The 23,561-nt window shown below is 42.6% G+C and overlaps 1 protein-coding gene across 1 annotated transcript; it reads right to left on the bottom strand.

Annotated features, from left to right (window-relative positions):
• Nucleotides 1–17,421: 17,421 nt before the first annotated feature.
• Nucleotides 17,422–20,667, bottom strand: LOC121684413 (mRNA decay activator protein ZFP36L1). The gene is made up of 2 exons (XM_042064442.1): nt 20,332–20,667; nt 17,422–19,926 (listed from the first exon to the last, which is right to left on the bottom strand). The coding sequence occupies exons 1-2, from the start codon at nt 20,383–20,385 to the stop codon at nt 18,790–18,792; spliced, it is 1,191 nt and encodes a 396-aa protein (XP_041920376.1). The 5' UTR covers nt 20,386–20,667; the 3' UTR covers nt 17,422–18,789.
• Between the last annotated feature and the right edge of the window lie 2,894 nt (nt 20,668–23,561).

Genomic DNA, 23,561 nt, shown 5'->3' with positions numbered 1-23,561 from the left:
GATGACCCCGTCACTTGCTATCAAACATGTTTGTTTGCGTTTTGAATCCAGGTTCTCGTTGTGTATTTAGATGTGCGTGCGTGTGTGTGTGTGTGTGTTTATTACTATTACCATGTTTTTATTATTATTTTATGTACTCATTAAAAATAAAAATACAAAATACATTGTATGTATTTTATTTCTTATGTAGGCATTTTGTATTCTGTATTGTATTATTATTTGTTATATTGCTATTCATATGTAATAATTTCTAAAGCACTTTGGGCCAACCTTGTTGCGTAAAATGTGCTATTTAAATAAATTGACTTGTATATGACTATATTTTTTTACTAGTGAATGCACACAGGTTTTCTGACTTGTTTTGGACTGGCTTGAGAAAGAAAACACACCATTCACATAGTGGTCCTGGTGGGATACTTTGCTTTTGTTCAAGCGCAGGCCCTGTGATCAAACAGCAATACGTTTTTCCAAACAGGAGTGTACCGACACAGCCTATAGCATTCTGCTGGTACCGCTAATTAAAAGGGATGACTGCGTGCCGAAGAGTTTTATTTATGAGTCCGGGAAGAATACAAGAGGAAAGAGATACACCTCTTTTACTTTGGATGGTATGCACTTGCATCCGTGTGTGTGTGTGTGTGTGTGTGTGTGTGTGTGTGTGTTCACACTGGAAGTGTAATTAGCATGAAACAGTTTCTTAGAGCCAGGTGTTTCCTCTGGCATTTTTTCTTTTGTTTTCTGTTTTACACTGTTTTACATTTATTCCCCTGACTGGTTTATGGGGAAATGTACAAAAGAACCTCTTTACATTTGTATTAGAGGGAGAGCAGATAGCTAACAAACGTTCAGAAAAAGTCCTGTTGGCAAATTTGAGGAAAAGTCGGTAAAGGGGCTATTTCACACAATTTGAGGGTGCTGAATTCAAATATTACATAAATATAACAGTTGTCAGTCTTTACAGAGGATTTACACTGTATTACACTGTATTTATTTTTTACTGTAAAGGCGACTGTGCTTGCCTAGTTAAAACATCTCACTATCATTCAAATTCCAGCCATGCAGAAAAATGGAAGAGTGTGCATGTTTGAGGAGTGCTGAAGAGTGCTATGGAGATTGCATTATTTGCAAAGAATTTAGACAAGATATCCTTTATAGTGCAACAAAAAGAAACATTCTCCAGTCCATCATTACTACAAAGGAAGGGAAGTGGACCTAGGACAAATCCTCAGCTATGAACTGATTAATGTCCTAGCTATTGCAGATAGCGCTGATTAATGTCCCTGTAGCTATTGCAGATAGCGATGGTTATTTGTGAAATGGAAATAAGTCTATCCTCACTCAGGTGCTGTCTAGCAATGTGGAATGTCCAGTAGTGATCACTGCAAAAACTGCTCATTCAACACTGGTAATAGATGCTCAAGATCTAGTTATGTCTTTAGGACAACCATCTGACTGCAGCACATTTAAGAAGTATGCAGGACCATAACATGGGTCCGATTCTTGGCTACCAGAGTTGTGCCCCTAAGCAAGGCACTTAACCTTGAGTTGCTCCATGTGGACTGTCTCTGCAATTGGTCTCACACACACACACAATCTCTTTCTCTCTCCCCTTAATAAACACAGTCACTGACCGACCGTCTTCCTTTTCTCTTGGGTGCAGTGGGTGTCTAATCAGCTGGAGCTGCTAGGCCAGTTGCACTGTTTACTTAAAGAAGAGCTTTACACATTTCTCTGTGGCCTCTGAGGAATCGCAGAGCCCTGAGAAATGACTGTAGATTCTATTTTTGTGTCTCAGACGCCGATAAAAACAAACAGGCAGAGATGACTCGGTCCTTTCACCAGTTCTAAAAAGTGGAGAGTACTTATTTCAGCAGTTCTAACAAGTGAAGAGTACTTATTTCTCATCCTTTTACCAGTTCTAAAAAGTGGAGAGTACTTATTTCAGCAGTTCTAACAAGTGGAGAGTACTTATTTCTCATCCTTTTACCAGTTCTAAAAAGTGGAGAGTACTTATTTCTCATCTCTCCCAAATCTACAGGCATAAGCTTTTGGAAACAGATATGTTGTTTAGAATAAGTGCTTTTGAATATTGCTTGTATTGCTTCAAAAAAAATGATTTCTAACTGGCTTGATGCACAGAGCCATACTGAGATAGTCTACAGATATAGCTTAAAGGAGAATTCCGGTGTGATATTGACCTAAAGTGTATTGAAACATGATACCGAGTGTGAACGTATGTCTCATAGCCCATCTCGGCTTGTCCCCTGCACTCCAAAATCTGGCGCTAGTTAGCCGATGCTACCAACAGCTTTTTCAATAGTGGTGCTTCGGCATCGGGCTAGCCATGCAAATAAATCACTGTTTTACACCCATTTACGAGGCTCAATGTATCTCCAAAAATAATTCAGTGGAAATGCATGGATTCCAGTTGCTGCTACTGGAAGAAACTGGAATCCATGCATTTCCACTGAATTATTTTTGGAATCTGATCCCTTATCATACCTGTTCATTCTTACTCGTTGCTTGACTTATCGTGACTAAATTCAAGATGGCTGCAAACGCTAAACTTTGTGAAGATACTGTCTGTATAAATCGTCTTGTAAGTAAACTACCAGTGCTTTTTCAAAGTTCTCAATGTCTCGTTTTAAATGTCAGGGCCCTCGGAAGTGAAGTGTGGAGATATATTGAGCCTCGTAAATGGGTGTAAAACAGTGATTTATTTGCATGGCTAGCCCGATGCCGAAGCACCACTATTGAAAAAGATGTTGGTAGCATCGGCTAACTAGCGCCAGATTTTGGAGCGCAGGGGACAAGCCGAGATGGGCTATGAGACATACGTTCACACTCGGTATCATGTTTCAATACACTTTAGATCAATATCACACCGGAATTCTCCTTTAAAATAGTTATATATATATATATAGATATATAGACTTTATTATTGCACTGTTGGACTTAGGCTACTCATTTGCACTATCACCATGACCACTATCATCATTGCACTATCACCATGACACTCACTCACACAGAGCACCTTATCTTACCTTACTATGCACAGAGAATCACAGGCTCAGTCCCTGCCTAAACAGGTAAATCATCCATCGCACAGAATTATTTTTGTAGCATGTGCAACAGGTATAGCCCTGCCCTGGATACATCTCTCAAAGTGCGCTCTAAAACATTTGGTTTAAATGGAGATGTAGATCACCCCGGGTGCGTTAATAAACCTACATTGTGACGAGTTGACACAAATTATTCACTTTGCCAAATTTACTGTATGTAGTCAATTACGTCGTCTCAGTCCTGGTTAGCCTACTTTACTTTGAACCATGCTCTTCCTTACTTGAAACACCTTTGAGAATAGAGGATTGAAGTAGCTAGTGGGTGTTTGGGAATGAACATTAGCAGATGCTTTTTGAGACTTGTGGTCTTAATGCAACATTTTACAAAGCACTGACAGGGCCACCAAGGACTGTGAGCGAATCAACAGCAGAAAAACCTATTTAGCAAGCAGAAATGTCCCAGCCTGTTTAGGATGCTTCATAGAAAGGTTATCTTTCAGGTATATTTTCCATTAGAAAACCATCGCGTTAGCAAACACGTTGTGACTAACTCACTTAGATCCTGTTACTATGGTCAAAAAAGAATGAGATGACATTCTTGGAAGTGTCTTTCCAACCCACTTTAGATTAACTTCCAACAAAGTTACGTCTCGCTAGAGCCGTCTGCGTCTCGCTGCAACTCTGTGTGTATGTGGATGTGTGTGTGTGTGCATGTGTGTGTTTCTGTCTGTGTGTGTATGTGTGTGTGCGTACATGTGTTTGTGTGTGTGTCTGTGTATGTAGATGCGTGTGTTTGTTCCTGTGGATGTGAGGATGGATCCCGCATACGTGTGTGTGTGTTGATGTATGTATGTGTGTTTGCAAGAAAGAGTGCGTGTGAGACAATATCCTCTTCCAGCAACCCTTCGCTCAACACCACCATCTACAGGCAAATAAGTGTACAATCACTAAATGTACACATAACTTTTAGACCCCCCCCCATGGATGAAATTCTACGAAACTTGGCATACCCCCAGAGAATGTCAGGATAATCATACACATAACATTTGGTTCAGTTCTGAACATCTTAACTGAAGATAGGCGCTATTAAAGCAGAGTGCCCCCTGGGGACCAAACTAAATTTTTGAGTGAAAAAGGCTAGTGGGGCTACATACCCACCAAATTTCATGTGTCCCGGTGTTTCGTTGACCAAAAATTCAGGAGGTAGATGACGGGGGAAAAAAAACAAAAAAACTTTGATAATCCCTATAAGACCGCTTCGCTAGCGGCGGTCATAATAAATGCTACAGCAGAAGTGCATACAAAATGTACACATTATAAAGCACATAACAAACAGAAAATACTCCATATCTTTGAGTTCAGTTGAAAATAAGGAACCTTTCATAAGCCTATTGAGAAATATGCACAAGTGTGCAAAATTTGTCCTAGGTTTAGCACATGAAGTGCATAACAAACACAAATAGCCTAGTCAATATGTTCAGTTCAAGTGTAACAGTGTAAGTATAGGCTAAACAATGTTTAGCTTGTAGGCTAGATTAAAGCTTAAACATGAAGTGCTTCGGTGATATTTTAATTCCATGTCAACTTGCAAACACTGGATGAACAAGCAATTTAAAGCACCATTCAGCCGACCGGGAGTTCAGAACTGTGTTGGTGTTTATTATCTTCATGACTGCAGGAGGAGGACTAAGCAGAAGCCTACTAGGAAGCAAAGTTCTTAGTATCTTTGCTAGGACGTGTCTGTGGCTATTGATGTGCCCAATGAAGCGAGGCTTCGGAGCTTATGTCGAGCAGAAATAGGCGTGCCAGATGAAGCCCCGGTTCGAGGCTTGTGTCGTTTCCATAAAAATCATGTGACTGATGACAAATGAAGTTTATGAGTGTGATGTCTGAAGCTTCGTTTGGGACACACATCCACGTGACTGCTTCAGAATCCGATTCAAAAGCTTTGAATTGCGTGAACCAGAGCATGCATTGGTGAATGGAATGTGTTGTGTTGTGTTGTATTGCAAGAGTCAGGCAAAAAATTCCATATCAGTCAGGCTCTATAGGAAATGGAGACATATTGACATACACACACATGCATGCACAGAGAGGAGGTGAGTAGGGAGAGCACATTTTTTGTTGACTGTATCCTGTCACATCCTTTTGCATGAAAACAACGCACTTTATTGCATCTTTTCACATTGCACACGCACTTTTTGGTCAACTTTCGGCTTTGATGTTGGACAATTAAAGAAGTCAATGCTACCAAGGAATCTGTGTTTGTTTGGAACGAGTCTGCACAGTGTCAATCTCCCTCACTTAGCTTCTCGTGACTTTATAGTTTGTAGTCACCTCAGAAGGTTTTATAGACCCTTTTAAGAGAGTTCCATTATCAGCATCATAGGCTTCCGTTTTAACATTCCATAATGTTATCTTAATGCAGAGGAAGTACATTGGGAACCAAATAGAATGTTCAAGCATTGTTTTTGTTTTTATTGTTGAAAGGGTCTATACAAGGTCAATGTTAGATAGCCTATTTAGAATAGAATCTTGGCTGTCTTCTGACGGTCTGTGTCGGCTTCTCACTTGCCGCCTCCGAGTGCTGCAAGACGGTGAATTCGACCATGTGACCGATGAATTCATTGCAATATGATTAGGCTTAGGCTATGCAGTTTGGCAATAGATCCGTGGAGTGTCTAAAAAATATGGCAGCCTATTTCAGAGACATGGAGAGCAGGCAACTTGTTGTTTGATGTTTGAGGCTAATGGCTAAAGAGTGGGAGGAAGGTGAATGCGCGAGTCCCCCAACTACACATCCCACCCCCCCACTCCCCGGCGCGAACCGGCGATCGAATCAATTAACTCGGTAGGTCACCCAACAACCGTTAAATTGAACCAACTTCCATCACTGTTCTGGTTTTCCCATCACTAGAAATGAGAGTACGGCTGTTTTATGTCATACGTTCGTTTTATAAATGAGGGACACTGAGCCAATCAATATGTTGTTTCAGATGCACAGAAGGGAGGGGCATTACGTGGTAGGTTGGTGAGCTCAAATATCCATCCAAAGTGTGTGTTTGTGTGTATGTGTTTTGCAGACTTTCCATCACAGTGACTGGCTATCTATGCAGCTTGATCGAATCCTGCGAGAAACATTTTATGATGTGGGAGTCTACATTCTGGATGTGTGGCAGATGGCTGCCTGTCACTATAACAAAGAGAACATCCATCCTGGCCCAGTGATCATCCAAAATGAAATCGACATCCTCATCTCGTTTATCTGCCCCACGTAAGGAGGAAGTTTCTCTTGATCACTGCCAGGGCAATGTATGCTGTTCACTGTGGCTATGTTCAGATTGCCAGCCCAAATCTTTTTTTTTGGACATTTGGACACATGCGTGCAGTACAAGTCTAGAGTTCTAAACTGTGACGGCCTGTTAGGCCTGCTGTTTGTGTTTTGATTGTCTCCCCTGTACAGGGGCACAGGTGTGCGCAAGCCAGACCGGGAATTCAAATTGCTTGTGCATCTGAGCTTAGCGCGCACAAGACGGAGAGGGAGAGAGAGAGGGGTGGTGCGTGTGTGCCTGAAGTGCATCCAAGACAGAGCATCCTGGCCTGTTTGGCTAAATCAACCAATCAATTTACAGTGTAGGTGGGCTTTTATCTTTTTTCTCCCGAACTAAATGAATCAGTTCAGTGTATCTAGGAACTCGGAGCGTCATGGCCCAGTCAGTGGCCCCCAAAAAGGAACATTTAAGACCCATTTCACATCAGACTACACAAAAGTGTACCTTTGTCTCATAAGAGTAAAACATAATGATAGTCTTGCACACTGCACTGTTTGTAGCATTGCCCATGGCTGCAAAAGACTTGTTGAGGTGAGTTTAACAAGTGTCATTTAATTTGCTATTATTCAGGCCTATACTAGATGGCTAGTTGCCAAGGCTACATGAAAAGCCTTTTCTTTGCAAACACTGCGCTCTCCCGTTTGTTCTCTTTTTGAAAATAAAAAGCCCAAACTACCAAAATCTACATATTCTATCATCACAATTTCTATCTATAGGCCTTCCTTATTTGGTTTATTGACTAGACATTATTGAACAAACATCTGAATTTCAGTATCTAAGTAGGCTAAAGGGCTACCTCCCTAAAATTACTTTTTTTAAGGTTGGGATGTCTGCTATACATTGTTGACATTACTGTTAAAATGCATTTCCAATAAAGTGAGTATTGGCAAAACCGGTTGTCATTTTTATGTTGAGGCGGCGGGGGGTGTTGTCGGCAGCTGCTGAAAGTAACTAATAAAGTAACTTGTAATCTAACTCAGTTACTTCACTGATTACTTGATTTTAAAAGTAACTTAGTTACTTTTTAAAGGTGTAATCAGATTACTTTTTCAAGGTAACTGTGGCAACACTGGCTAGATCACAGCGATGTCTGCTGTTGGTTACGAGTGGTACACAAGTGCAGAGTGTCCACCCAAAACACACTTTCACACCCAGTTTCAACTCGTCTCATTTTTGACTTCCTTGCTGAAATCTATTCTATTTGAGGGCTAGTTTGTTTTAGATTATTTTCATTTTGGGCTTAAGGTTTAGGGCATTTGGTACGTGACACGGATATTTTTCCTTGAGTATACTACAAGTGAGCAATGTAAAAATCAGTTGGGTTGTAGACGTTGGGTGTGGAAGGTTACTAGTTTGATTGCTTTATCTGTAAATTAAATTAATGCTTTTTCAACGACTTTTCAGTGATTTTTTCAGAATTTCTTTGATTTGAATATTTTTTGGTAATGCGTTGTGTAGGTCTTAAATTTGCTTATGATGATTTACTTAAGATGCTTATGAGAACAGATATTTAGAATTTAAGCGGTTTATAGAAGATACAAACAAATGGATTGCAGATGTCTTAAAAGACGAGGAAGATGGTATTAGGCCACATGACAGTGTATCCAAAGCTAACTCTGTGGCAAGCCACACTTCCAGTACTAATTCTGCAATGCTGAGAATTAAAGCCGAACGTGAAGCGCTGTTGTCAAGAGCTGCAGCAATGAAAAAGAGAGAAGCAATAGAACAGGAAGAAATTCGCTTAAGAATTAAAAAAGAGCCATTGGAGCTTGAAACCGAGCTTGCTGCTTCAGATGCCAAATTAAAGGTGTATGAAGAATTTGAAGATGCTCATGAATCTATGGATGATTTATTTGAGCTACCTTCAAGACCCAGATATGAACCCCTGATGTGTAGACAAGAAAATTACAGTGTTGGCGATAATGTGCGTTGTGGAGCTGGTAAGCCATCTCTTACCTTCAATACAAATCCAGCCACTCAAGTTGGTGCTTCAGATAGAAGAAAGTCATCGTCAAGGTTTGATGCTGGTAGCAGCATGTCGTGTCTTAACCATCATGATCACACTGATTCTTTTACAAAAAGCCTGCACGAAGTGCTACAGCGTCAAAACGAAGTCACCGAGATGCTCATTAAACAACAGTTTGTCTCAACTGCCTCAAAGAGATATATCCACGTTTACAGGAGATCATCTGACTTACAGATCTTTCATAAGGGCATTCGAGCATGCTATCGACAGTAAGACAGACAGCCATCAAGATCGGCTGTACTACCTCGCACAGTTCATGAGTGGAGAACCACTTGATCTCATTCGGAGCTGTGAGCACATGAGACCAGACAGAGCTTACAAAGAAGCCAGAGACCTGCTTGATCGTCACTATGGAGATGAACTGACCATCGCTACAGCTTACATCAAGAAGGCTATGCAATGGCCTCAGATAAGGCCAGAAGACAGAAAAGGATTGAATGCCTTTGCTTTGTTCCTGATTGGATGTTGTAACACAGTGAATGATGTGGACTACATGGATGAAATGAACAATCCTACCAACATGAAGTCCATTTTATCCAAACTTCCATTCAAAATGAAAGAAAGATGGAGAAGTTATGCTTACGACATTCAAGCAAGAAGAAGAAAAAGAGCCAGGTTTCCTGATTTAGTGGAATTTGTGTACCGCCAAGCAAAGGTTGCCAACGACCCCCTCTTTGGAGATATCCTGGATTCCACTTCAGGTAATCAGAACAATTCAAAGAAACAACCTAGCATCAGAAAAGGTGAGTCTAAAAGAAGCAGCTTTGCTGTGAATGTATCTGCTACCGAAGATAACAGTCAGTAAAAGCCAACCTGAGAAGAAACCTTTTGCAGTCAAGTCAGCAAGTGTCTTCCAAAGTCCCTGTCTTTACTGCAAGAAGAACCATGCACTGAATGTGTGCAACAAGATTCGAGAACGTTGTTAAGGAAGATGTTTCATCAAAGAACAACAGTGCAGATGACGGCTCACAAAGAACTAGTGTAGTCACAAGTGCTCTTGTGTCTGCAGGGTGTAGAAGAGGTGATCATACTGGGGCCGGGAACGGTGAGTGTGTTCTTCCCATCGTACCTGTGCAGATAAAACACAAGAAAGGCACAAAGATAATCAAGACCTATGCTTTCCTGGATCAAGGAAGCACAGCGACTTTCTGCACTGAAGATTTGGCGAAGAAGTTGAATATGCGAGGCAGAAAGACAGAGTTCCTGCTTCGCACTATAGCACAAGAACAGAAAATGAATAGCTATGGACAAACTGATCTGGAGGTGTGTGGCTTAAAGGAGCAAGAATACATCCAGCTGCCCAATGTGTATACTCAGCCAGATATACCTGCAAAAAAGGCCAACATTCCACAGAAGAAAGATTTGGTGAAGTGGTCTTACCTGAGTCGAGTCCATCTCCCAAAACTTGAAGCAGAAGTTGGTCTCCTCATCGGTGTCAATGTGTACAAAGCCATGGAGCCATGGGAGATCATCAGTAGCCAGAACGACGGACCATACGCTGTGAAGACAGCTCTTGGTTGGCAGATGCCAAGAGAAGGAATCAGGTGATGGCAAAAGACAAAGTTTCCTTGTCAACCATATTTCTGTGATAAGCATTGAAGACATGCTGATGAAGCACTACAATGCAGATTTTCCAGAAAGACGATGTGACAGACGAGAACAGTCTCAACATGACAAGCAGTTCATGCACATGGTCACAACATCAGCACAGCTCGTGGATGGTCACTTCTGCATCAAGTTGCCTTTGAAGGATGACAAGGTGAAGATGCCATGCAACTGTGGTATTGCTGAACAGAGGCTTAACTCTTTGAAGAGGAAGTTCAGTAGGAATGCAGACTTCTTTCAAGACTTCTTTCAAGAGTACAAGGCTTTTATGGACAACATACTGGAAAAAGGCTACGCAGCAAAGATTTCAGAAGAACCTAACTAACACCCTCATCGGAGTGTTGCTGAGATTCCGACAGGAGCCTGTCGCCATGATGGCAGATATCGAGTCCATGTTCTACCAGGTGTGGATTCCAGAAACGGACAAAGATATGCTACGCTTTCTCTGGTGGCCAGGCGGCAATCTGAGCATGGAAGCAGAAGAGCACAGAATGTGTGTGCATCTGTTCGGTGCTACATCATCCCCTAGTTGTGCGTCATATGCACTGAGAAGAACAGCAGAAGATGCAGCATCAAAGAGCACCCCAGAAGCCACACAGACAGTCCTCAAGAACTTCTATGTGGACGACTGTTTGAAGTCGGTAGCCACAGAAGACAAAGCCGTCGCTCTTGTGAGAGAGCTAATGACGTTGTGCGCCAGTGGTGGTTTTCATTTGACCAAGTGGGTCAGCAACAGCAGAGTCCTGCTGGGCTCTATCCCTGACCCTGAAAGAGCGGCTGAAGTCAAAGATCTCGATCTGGAGCATGATGAGTTACCAGTGGAACGGGCATTAGGCGTGCAGTGGTGCACAAGTTCTGACAGCTTCAGGTTCAAAATACACCTGCCGGACAAGCCATGCAAAAGATGGGGCATTTTGTCTGTTGTGAGTTCGGTGTATGACCCAATGGGTTTTTTGGCACCACTCCTCCTACCTGTCAAGCTCATTTTAAGAGATCTCTGTCAGGAGAAGAAAGGTTGGGACGAAGAGCGAACGAAAAGCCATGCCGGACATGGATGAAGTGGCTGACAGACTTAGACAAACTCTCAGAACTCAGTCTGAACCGAGTTTCAAACCCCCTGCATTTGGGCCCACAAAGGCTGCTCAAATCCACAAATTCTCAGACACCAGCCAAGATGGATATGGCGTTGTGTCGTATCTCTTGCTGACAAATGACCAGGGTGAATGGGAAAGTCCAGAGTCGCTCCACTCAAACAAATCACAATTCCGAGAATGGAGCTGACGGCAGCGACAGTTGCAGTCAAGATTGATCGGATGTTGAAAGAAGTTCCCCTGATGGAGTCGGTCTTCTGGAAAGATAGTACGACAGTACTAAAGTACATTGAAAATGATGCCCTTCGTTTTAAGACATTTGTGGCAAACCGTGTCTCTTTCATTAGAGAAGCGACAACATCTTTTCAGTGGAAGTATGTCAACACCTCACAAAACCCAGCAGATCAGGCTTCAAGAGGTTTGAAGATCCAGAGCTTCATGGAAAGTAAGAACTGGTTTCAGGGGCCTAGTTTCCTGCGGAAAGAAGTTGAATGGCCAAAACAATCTGAACAGTGTACTTACCTCCAGAGTGACCCTGCCTTAAAAGACATCTGTGCGGAGCCACCTAGATTCGTCTTGAAATGCGCCCGCAATATTCGAGACCGGTTGGTCCATTCCGATATGAAATTTTCGCCTCCCACGACCTGGCTTTCCAATCCAATTTTCGCATCCCCAGACGGGTAGTACACATGTAATTTACTTATTAAAATGCCCATGTGGTCTGGTATACATTGGACAGACAAAACGTCAACTAAAAATTAGAATATCAGAGCACAAAACAGCAATTCACACTAAAAACACCACTTATGCCATGGCAAGACATTATATGCAGGCAAATCAAGGATCTCCAGCTTCATTGAAATTTTGGGGGATAGAAAAAATCAATACACCCTCTAGAGGCGGAGACATGATCAAAAAACTCTTATGTAGGGAGGCGTTTTGGATATTTACCCTTAATACACTTGAACCTCATGGCTTAAATGAGGAACTAAATTTGTTGTGCTTTCTGTAGGTCTATGTGCTTAGTTTGATCATTTATGAACATTTTGCACTTGTCTTTAATGACTCCATACAATACAGTTTGAAATTGGGATGTTACTATGTACTTGATTTTCCATGTCTATTTACTCTGTGTTTTTATAAATATTGTGTATTTTTATACATAGTCTGTGTACTTATAAATACTGTTAGTATGATCATTTGTTTTGTATATACCTTCAGGGCTGGTTTTTGAGTAGCCTACTTCTATGGTAGCCATAGTAAGGTTGGGGTACCGCCCTCTATACACCTGTCAGGTGATCCTGATCACCTTAATAAGGTACCACCACCTATGCCTTCCATGCTTGACTCTGATGAAGACGTGGCACACGTCGAAACGTTAGTCCTTATGTTGGCACCTTAATAATAAAAAATACTAAAATTCAACATCTTTGTTGCTCCGGTGAACTCTCTCTCTCTCTCTTTACATTTGTATTTGTTCATTTAGCAGACACTTGTACTCAAAGTGACTTGAGAAATAAGGAACAACATGAAAGCTACATTGCATAGGAGTCTTTAGGTGACAATTAATGCAAAAACAATAAGTAGGCTACTACACCCAAATGTTGCCAAAATTGTTTCTTCAGAGCAATGACATAGAATAACCTTTTGTAGTGCTTCAAAGAACCCTTAAGGCAATAGTTCTTGGATGAACCATTTAAGGAAAAAGTCAAACAGGTATGAAAATAGTCTTTCTGAAGAACCATTGTGAAGCGTGAAGAACGTTTAACTTGATATAATGCGAAGAACCTTTAACTTGATATAAAGGCTCAACACAAAGTCATGGTTCTTTATGAAGCCAAATTAAAGAGTGTATCAGGAAGATAGTTCAGATGTGCAGGTACTAGTCACAGTGTAATTGAAGGAGATAAGAAATAGAAGAAGGATGGAGAAAGGGAAGTAGACGGAAAGTTCATGTTAGGTTGTCAGAAGTGTGAAGAGCGGACAGCTTAATAGACCCTTTCAAGAGAGTTCCATTCTCAGCATCATAGTTGGCCCCACAAGACTTCCTTTTTAACATTCCATATGTTATCTTAATGCAGAGGAAGTAGATTGGGGCCCAAATAGAACGTTCAAGCATTGTTTTTGTTTACCTTGTTGAAAGGGTCCATACTTGAGGATAGGGTTGTGTCATATTGCATATTGCATAGGTCATCATCAGTTTTGAGTCTTCTTCTCCCTCTTCATTACTTTTCCAAAAACACGACAACGTTTTTGGTTTTTTTTTACCTGTTGTGTTTTTTTTTATTTTTTATCCATATCTGATATTTGATTAGTCCATATCTAAGAAAACCCCACACATATTCTGGGAAATCATGTTTTATTTTTAAAATCCTCCACACATATTCACTCTTTCTCTTACCAAAATTTAGAATGATTTGTAAGCATTTCATGTGAATGGCCACAGACCTTCAGCCAAAGATTGTTAAGGCGGAGCAAGATATTTCATCAGGAGCCGCTTCCAGGGAAACCGGATCCCACAAGGGGGGGGTGTGGGGGGGTCAAAATCCCCCTTTATGCAGAGCAGAGGCAGCGACTGCTCCATTGAAGTCTATGGGCATAGCTCAGAATTTCACCACATATGCTTAGATCTTGGTTCTATAGAGTTAGGAATGTGAATCATTTTGGGCACATTTTCATGATCCTCAAACCCTTCTGAACATTTCAGGTACATTTTTAGCATTTTTGAGCATTCCAGTCTGGAGAAAATCGATCGGTGTGCACCGGTTATTTATGCTGCTGCTGTTGGCCGGTTGCAACGTACGCTCATCAATACGTCATCGACACGCCTCTTTATGCAGACAGGATTCGATCCCCATTTCGCGCCCATAGACAAGAACTACGACGAAGTATCTTGCTCCGCCTTAACCATCTTTGGTTCAACTCTAGCCCTATGTGGGGAAAACTGAGATAATCATGTGTTGCATTGGTGTTCACAGCTGGATTTACCAACTTTCACACTTTCATTGTACAATGTGAAGTAGGCCAAAGCTCACGCATCACGTTTGCAGACTGAAAGTGTGTGATGCATCATTAACTTGACTTCATATTGGTATGTGGTACCATAACATGGGTCCGATTCTTGGCTACCAGAGTGTGCCCCTAGGGAATGCACTTAACCTTGAGTTGCTCCATGTGGACTGTCTCTGCAATTGGTCTCTGTGGACACTTTGGATAACCATGCACACACACACCCGCACACACACACACACAATCTCTCTCTCTCTCTCTCCCCTTAATAAACACAGTCACTGACCGACCGTCTTCCTTTTCTCTTGGGTGCAGCGGGTGTCTAATCAGCTGGAGCAGTGCCGTGTAATGCTAGGCCAGTTGCACTGTTTACTTAACAAATAATAAAATGACTCAGATGGCGCCATCGGAAGGCATTTTGATTAGATAGGTGCTTAACAACTCTGTGCTTTCATCATCTGTGGGCCTTCATGTAATAGCATTGTTATCAAAATCATTAAAGACACATGTAGTAACATCTACATTTGTAGACCTAATAACATGACATGATAGGTCCTTAATTCATGTAGTAGATAGCACTGCATGGATAACAATGTATCTATTTAGACAGCATCTATGAATGATATTGTAGGGAGTCATACATATTTGGATTAACAAGCCTGTAAATTAAGTCAGAGTAAATGGGAAACCCAATAGTTGGAGCTACATGTCTTCATTCTCCCTGCTAAGCAAAGACACAGGGCTCTTTCATTATGAAACGTGTCATTTTCTCTGAGTTGATTTAGCTGGGCTTGCCACCATTGCCATCAATGTTCTTAGACTGCTTCAGCTGATTTTCTTTTCTTTTCATTATTATTGTGGGTCTGGGTCAATCTTTAGGGCACTCCCTCCCTCTTGTGGCCAGTATTGGTACAACAAGATAGTCCTGTTGTTAATGGGTGAAATCAGTTACAGTGTACCAGGCCAATTGATGCTTGTTTCTGACACAGCTGGAGACAGAAAAGGAACACGCTAGTGGCACACTCTCCGTCTTTAAGGATATATGCAACAAATGATCATGAAAAGGTCTTCATCAGTTCGCTTGTAGGCTAAACAAGCTCATTTCACTCAAGTCAGGATTTTACACCTACAGCAATAATTACTGTTATGAACTGGTGAAAAGTATTTGTGAGATGTCAGTGCAAAGTAAATCACTGAAAAGCAATAGGCTGCTTGGTAGACTGGAAAGTTAGTCCGCACAGCCTTTAAGTTAAATGGCTTTGGTTGTTTCTCATGTTAGTTTGAGCCAGATCGCATGCTGAGGCCATCCTTCAGACTAAGACCAAGATGACTCATGATCAATCCACTCATTTACTGGAACATTATATCACATTTACATTTAATTATTTAACAGACGCTTCTATCCAAAACGACATATGACAATTATATTACGAAGGCCATTGTCCACAAGGAGTGGGAGAAGTCCCTGGAGAAGTGCCTTTGCTCAAGGGCACAACGGTGGAAGCCGGGAATAGAACCCACAACTTTTCAGGCCACTGCATGCTAGCTCATTAGCGACTACGCTGCCACCAAGCCTGAGCCACTTGTCTCTGAATGTCTGTTTAGAAACTGCAGTAAAACACACTTTACAATGGTAGGATTTCATTGTGGGTTCTGGATGGACATACATCTGAAATCTGAAATCGCAATACCTCACATCATGTTTGAACTGCTATAGCCAGAGAGGTGACAATATTGTCTTGACCTGAGATCATCCAGGGCTACTTATCTCCTAATAGAGCCCCCCCCCCCCCCCCCCCACACACACACACACACACCCTGAGACTTCCCACAGATAATCTCTAGTTAAATACATCCAACCACTTTAACAACCACCAACAACAAAACATAATTAATCCTCAGATGTTTTTTTTTTTTTTTGTTGGTTTTACTAATTCTATTATACTTTTTGTTCAGTGGTATTTTCTTTAGGAAATGCTTATTTGTCCCCCTCAGGCCTGTTGGGAGGTTGCAGCCAGCAGGCCGTGTAGTCAGTCACCCTCTCCTGCTGAACACCCTGCAGTGGTGCGGCGTCAGGGAAGCCTCCTCTAGGTGTCAGCCCCCACCAGGAAGTGGCTCAGGACTCCACGCACAAAGCACAAAAGCACAAAGTTCTCCCTGGAGGTGCTGTGCTCTGTGCCGCAAGGCAACCAGTCGATTACACAGGCAGTGACTGAAGGAGTCCCATTCCCCCTGGAGCACAGCAGAGGCAAAGACAGACAGGGCTTGTTTACTAGCGAACCTTTGCTGTATGCACTCATCAGATGTAGCATGAAGAAGCAGGCAGCCATGTCTTCTGAATTATTGCCTTGCCTTTCTCAGAGGATAAGGGCAACAGAGAAACAAGTGCAATGAGTACTGAGCAACACTGAGCAAGAGAGTGCTGTGATGTTTTATTAATGGTTTGTTCCTTCATCATCCGTGTGTTTGTTGGTGCCCCGATTAATTTATTTATTCATTTAGAAGGCTAAGGGGGAACTTCCACAGCCCCCCTCCCCAGGCCTGATCTACCCTTAGTAGTAGGCAGTTGGGACGTTATAGCTACTGCTGTTCATTCCTCTAGGAAGGAGAGAGAGAGAGAGATAGAGAGAGTGAAAGAGAGAGAGAACCACCCATCCCCCTGCGGGTGTCCCCCCTGCTGAAGACGTACTGCCCTTCAATGGACTTGCAAATCACCAACCCCCCCCCCCCCCCCTCGCTCTCCCACATCATTAGCATACAGATGTTGTTAAGAAAAGAGTTGCTTCACAAAAGAACTGCCCTGTGCTCGCCACACAAGCTGTGCCCTGCATTTCATTTACAGCCTAAAGGACCCCCCCCCCCCCCCCCCCTTCATTCCTCCATCTACCCCTCCCTGTGGTTCCCCTTCTTACACAGGACACCCCCCACCACACCACCACCACCTTCTGTGTCAGGACCAATGCTATTGTCTGAAATTATTCAACAGTAGGAAATTCTAAGTCTGCTAGGCACAGAATGTTGGAACAAAGCCAAAGAAAACATGCGCGCACACACACACACACACACAACAAAAGGCCTCACTTCTGTTCTGTTGTCTCAGGGGGGAAGAGAGAGGGCATCCAAGATAAACCGCAGACTAAGGAAAGGAACTGAGGATGGGTGCTGCTTGTCTTTGAAAAAGAGCCAGTTAAGAACTGGGTAAAATGTGTAAAAACTGTCAATAGAAAGTAAACCATAGTCATGCATTCTTCAACATTTGGAAACTTCCAACCACTAAAACAAAGTGAAGAGTTTAATTTTTCCTCTGAAAAGTTTATTTTTAACTTTTGAACAAAACAATATATTAGAATAAAAACTGGGACAACTATCCCATGGAATGTAAACATTACACTTAAATTATATAGAAAACAATATAAAAAAATGACACAATATATACTTTGACACTTTGAAAAAAATCAAAACAAACCAAAATAAATAAGTTTTTTTTTTAAGTTAACAAATGCAAAAGCATGTTCTCACAGTTAGGGCACAATGGAAGTTGATCTATTTTTGCAAGATATGAACTAAACCCATGCCAACGACTTCGACAGAGCACCAGCAAATCATGAAAATGCCTGCCCAAAGAAAAGGGACTCCAGAGAAACTGATTCTTCTCTTGCAAAACATGACACACCTTTGAACATTGAGTGCAAGATTCTTAAGATATACAAGATGGCAATTGTGGCATGTCCTTATACATTGTCAATCTGCCATGTTTAAAATGAATCAAAAAGAAAGAAAAACAAACAGAAAAACACACGTTTGTTCTTCTCCGCTGAGAATGGAGGCTTACATTTACAATAGAAACGTCAGCTGGGATAGACCTTAAAAAAAACACTTAAATGAGCATCCTGGATAACTGCCATATGACTTTTGCATGTTCTTTCTCTCTTGTTTCTGCAGATTAACACTTCAGTGAGCCTTTGTTGATTGTACTGTAGGATTTGCAGATGAACAAATTGTGATCAACTTAACTACAAGAAAACTAATCCTTAGACATCAAACATTCAAGGATGCCTGTGTGGTTGTGTTCACTTAAAGCTAAAGAACTGCTCAGAACAACAGCAAACAATGTGGACCAAAATAGAGCATTACATATCCTTGATGCAGACCCAGTAATACAAATATGAGAATATGATACAAAACAGCAATAAATAAATAAAAAGCCCTATTGTTAGACTACACAATAATACTGTTCATTAGGTGCCTTAACTAAAGGCTACGTTTTTTACAGTATCTTCCCCCATCTACAAACAATATAAACTAGGTTGCAGCTTTGGTTATACAAACAGGGAAAATCGAACCACTTACTAACGTAAAAAACTGGGAGTAAGTGACTCAAGCATGTGTGCTAAGGGTTAGTCCTCATGACAAGCATACAGAGGGTAAATTCAACATCAACCCTGGAACAGGATTTCTAGACAGTAAGAAAAACGTTTTTTTTTGTTGTGTTTTCTTTTGTTTTGCGCAGTAACCACAGTAGCTCAAAAGGGTATACAACAGTATACATTGCCAATGTTTTGATATACATGATATATGTATAAACGAGTTTGACAGTAACTTTTACGAACACTAAGCAGAACTCCTGCTGGGATGAGAATGCAATATGCACACATTTAAAAGTTTTAGTCGTCTGAAACAGACAAGCGGCTAAAGATGGGGAGTCGTCTGCCCTCAAAACTTGGGGACTCACAACCACTGAGGCTGCTGGAGCTTGTGTATCCCTCCTGGTCGGAGAGGGAGTCGGCAGACGTGCTGCGTTGAAGCGCAGGCAGGCCGGTAAATGTGAATGCATTGCGGTGGCAATTGTGCGCCACTGTCTTGGGAGCAAAACCGGAGCTTACTTTGGAATCCGCGAGCCTGAACACGCGGGGGTTCGCGATGATGTGGTCGCTGTCCAGGTCGGCGGAGAGAGGATAGCTTTGTTTCAGTGCCCGGGGCTCGGGGAAGAAAGGCGAGAGCAGGTCAGGGCTGCCGGTCGAGGGGGGTGGAGACACGGAGGAGGCCCTCGAGAAGGTCATGGGCTCGTGGACGGCTTGGAAGCCAGTGAGTGGCTGCGAGGAGAAACCGGCGAAGCTGACGCTCTGACGCATGAGCTGTGGTCGCTCTCTTATCTTCTGCCTGGCGTTTGGCGCCGTGCCATCCAGCTGCTCGTCTGCGTTGTGAATAAAGTGACAGCGTGCGCCATAAGGGCAGAAGCCGATGGTATGGAAGGTGCGACACGGCTCCGTCTTGTACTTTGGGTGCCTGTTGAGACCACGCAGCTCATCCATGCCATGTGCGAACTGACATTTGGCCCCGTACTTGCAAGTGCCATTCTCTTCGTATGTGCGGCACAACTCGGTCTTGTAACGAGTCGAGATGGAAGGAGTTGGCGTCAGGGACTTTGGGGAGGACAGCGAGCTGGTGCTTATACTTAAGCCTGGCGGGGGCATGAGAACAGTAGAGGTGGTCAGTGGTGGCGGTTGCTCGGTGCTTCCCAGGCTGCTAACGTGGCCTTCAATCATGCTGACTGATCGATCCACTCGAAAGGGGATCTGGTTGAGAGTGGAGCGGGGCAACTGTTGCTGCTGGTTCCATTGCTGGTTGACTGTGCTGAGGGGCCAGAGAGGAGAGTCGCCGCTGGTATCGAAACTGCCACTGTTGAACTTGGAGTTTGGCAGGGTAACCGGGCAAAGGGAATGTCTACGCTGGAAGCCCACGGCGCGCTGCCTCTGTGTGGTGGGTGGTGCGCCATCTGTCATGTCCAGACTGCGGAAATTCTGCAATACACAAGGGGAATAGTGTCACATTCCGCAAGCCGATTTTCAGACATAGTAGGAATTATGAGGAGAAAGCGGACATAATATACCGTTTTTGTCAGAAAGAAAACAACATCATCGGCCTCCTCTCTATACTGTCATAGTAAAGTTCCGTAAATCTAGGTTTTCAGTGAAACAAGACGTGCATAGCTACACAAAACATACACAACAGGTATCTTCTTTCTTCTGGAGAACAGTTTAGAGATGTTGTGTCAGACTTACAAAGTTTTGAAAGGAGGCCAACATAAGTGAGCATAACACAAGTTTAGTAAACAAGTCATGGACAAGTTTGTAACACTTTTACTTTTCACTTTAGAGGAGCGGCAGGAGGAAATGTTTGTTTCTTTTTTTTTTTAAAAAACTCACCTTGCAGAACTCATCGTCCAGCTCCAAAAATGGAGTTAAGAAATCAGATGGCATTCTGGAAACGCACGGGTTGGTAGGCTATCAGAATCTGATGCAATACAGTGTTATCGGCGACAGACGCCTCCGTTAAGCACTCCCGTAGTTTGGCTACCATCTGCTCGAAACTTGTTAAATAGTTGGAGACACCCAACCCCACCCACATCGGAAACTAGGCGTGTCTTCCTCTCGAAGTTAAACCCCCGCAGTGAAGTTGGAGTGGCAGACCGCTTGAAACTTTTTGGTCATGTCAATTGAGCCCACTGAAGCATGGGCTATTTAGCTTTCTCCAGTTAAAAGTCATGCTAGCCGAGTTATTACCTAGATATAGACCCTTTCAAGGGAGTTCCATTATCAGCATCATAGTTGGCCCCACAAGGCTTCCGTTTTAACATTCCATATGTTATCTTAATGCAGAGGAAGTAGATTGGGAACCAAAGAGAACGTTCAAGCATTGTTTTTGTTTTTATTGTTGAAAAGGCTTTGGAGAATAATTATGATCTCACATTTTCTGAGTCTCAGTGGGGGAACTTGGCAAAAGTTTTCACTGAAAGCAAGTGTCATAATACTATTTCAAGTGTTTCAAGTGAAACATAAACAAAAGTGTGGAACAATATGGAAATGAAGTTAACAAACTATCAACAATACACACATCATCTTCACCTTGATATTGACACTTCTCTGTTGTTTTGAAAACATGCTTTTCAGCCAGTGGCCCCTCCCCCACATGTTGCTAGGAGTGATAATGGTAGTGTTTTGGTAGGTTAAAGTCACATTTCAGTTGCACTGATATGGCCCTTTGTCAGTCTGCTTACAGGGATATCAGAAAATGCTGTTATTTGGTTGATGCTGGCCAGGCTTATCCATTTGAGCACATTCTCTGTGTCTCGCCACTCCTGGAGTTTTCAAATGAATTAAATTCACCGGCTGTCAGCTCACATAAAGCAGGCTGCCATCCCCTCCGCCAGGTTACTGCACCAGGCCTGCATTTAGATGCCCCTCAGGCCGAGTCTGCGGAACAGAACGAGGCCAGTGTGGAAAAACTAAGCTGTCCAGGTGCATATGTTTCCCATAGAGGGCAACAGAGGCTATTTGTAGTCTGTTTAAAGTTTAGCTCCCCACAGTCAAAAAAAAGTATAAAGTTCAGTTTAGAACTTAACTTACCTTACCTGTTCTGTTTCCCCAATGTGTAAAGCGACCTTGGGCACCTTGAAAGGCGCCATGCCAGCCTAAGTTATTATTATTATTATTATTATTATTATTATTATTATTATATTTTAAGAGCTAGTATTCAGTCTCTCTAAAGAGGGCCGTGGTGGCAGTCTATCTCAGCAGTTCTCCGCCGTGTTATATAATGAAACTGCCATGTTTACACATGTCTTCCTCTGGCTACTGTCCAGCTAATTTGCTTCCTAATGAGGGACAAGCAGGTTCTCCCTCTTCTTTTTGTCGTCTCCCTCCACCACCTCCTCAGCAGCTCCTGCTCCCCTGCTCCTTCCCTCTGGGTATAGACCCTTTCAACAAGGTAAACAAAAACAATGCTTGAACATTCTATTTGGGCCCCAATCTACTTCCTCTGCATTAAGATAACATATGGAATGTTAAAACGGAAGCCTTGTGGGGCCAACTATGATGCTGATAATGGAACTCTCTTGAAAGGGTCTATATTTGTAGAGTTTGGTTCCAAAACACTATATCCACCATTTCAATGAATTTTCATAAATCATTTTTCTTTTACATTTTGTTTCGCAAGTAATTTCAGTTGAACTGTAATTGGGTATTGTTTTTGACTTTCTAATGTTTTTAAAAATGGAGATATTTAGCGCTTCGGAACCAAACTCTTCATGTTCTTTTTGTTGTGTACTGCTCCACAATGTGCACACAGACTGTAAATTAAGTCTCATTATGTGAAGTCACATGTAAACGGACACAGTGTCAATATTTGCGCAGCGCACACATGGCCTGTAGAGGTCTGCTCCTCTGCTTCTCTGGAATCACAATGACACCTTATCTCGAACAGGAAAGTCAACACCTCTCGCCATGTTGTTACGGCAGCAAGAGTGAGACGCTAGCGCTTTGTTGTCCTGCAACAACAGTGGCTTTCTCGCAGCCTGCAAGACAAGTAACTGAAACCCCCGGGTTGGTGATGGAGAAGATAAACTGCTAACTGCTAGACAATCATTTGAATGGCACTGAGAAAAACAGAGAAAAAGCAAGAGAGAGAAAGAGAGAGAGATGGAGGGGGAGAGAGAGAGAGAGAGAAAAAAGAGATGGAGGGGGAGAGAGAGAGAAAGAGAGAGAGAGATGGAGGTGGTGAGAGAGAGAAAAAGACAGAGAGAGATGGAGAGAGAGAGAAAAAGAGAGAGATGGAAGGAGAGAGAGAAAGAGAGAGAAGGTCAAAGTGAACAAACAAATATTGCTTCAGTGATGGACAGGCTGTGTGAGTCCTCTCCAACCTGCCTGTACCAGAGTGCCTGTTTCCTGACCAAGGCAAGCAGCAAAAAAGCTTTTCAAGCAGCAGCTAGCATCTAGACTCATGTGAACCAAAACTATAATATAGTGTTTTAGTGATAGGAAGAGTGTGTGTGTGTGTGTGTGTGTGTGTGTGTGTGTGTGTGTGTGCGTGCATGCATGCGTGCGTGCGTGTATGTGTGTGTGTGTGTGTTTGTGTGCGTGTGGGTGTGTTTATGTGTGTGTGTGTGTGTGTGTGAGTGTGTTTGTGTGTGTATGTGTGTGTGTGTGTGTGTGTGTGTGTGTGTGTGTGTGTGTGGGTGTGTTTGTGTGTGTGTGTGTGTGTACAAGTCCACTTCTGCTGTACAGTGTCTCTTTTTCTCCTGACCAGTGCACCAGAGATTATTGAGGGAGGGAAGAGTAGTGAGTATAAGTCTCCCCCTGCTAGTCTACCTCAGATGATCCTTTCTGCTCACTGCTAGTCTACCTCATGATCCTTTCTGCTCACTGCAGAAACCCAATTCTAGATGGACAAAACTCATCATCTGGGGCCTGAGAAACAAGCTGTGACGTGTTCTAAGCTTCCGTTTCAGACATTTATTTGTGGATATGTGAAACATTTTAGTGGAGTAGCTTACACACATGTAGTGTGTGTGTGTGTGTGTGTGTGTGTGTGTGTGGTTGGTTGCAACCAATGTGTGTGTGTGTGTGTTTCTGTGGGTGTGTGTGTGTGTGTGTTTCTG

This window comes from Alosa sapidissima, chromosome 15 (assembly GCF_018492685.1).
Source record: "Alosa sapidissima isolate fAloSap1 chromosome 15, fAloSap1.pri, whole genome shotgun sequence".
NCBI lineage: Eukaryota > Metazoa > Chordata > Actinopteri > Clupeiformes > Clupeidae > Alosa > Alosa sapidissima.
Note: the sequence above shows the minus strand (reverse complement) of the source record. Positions and strands in the feature narration are given on the sequence as shown.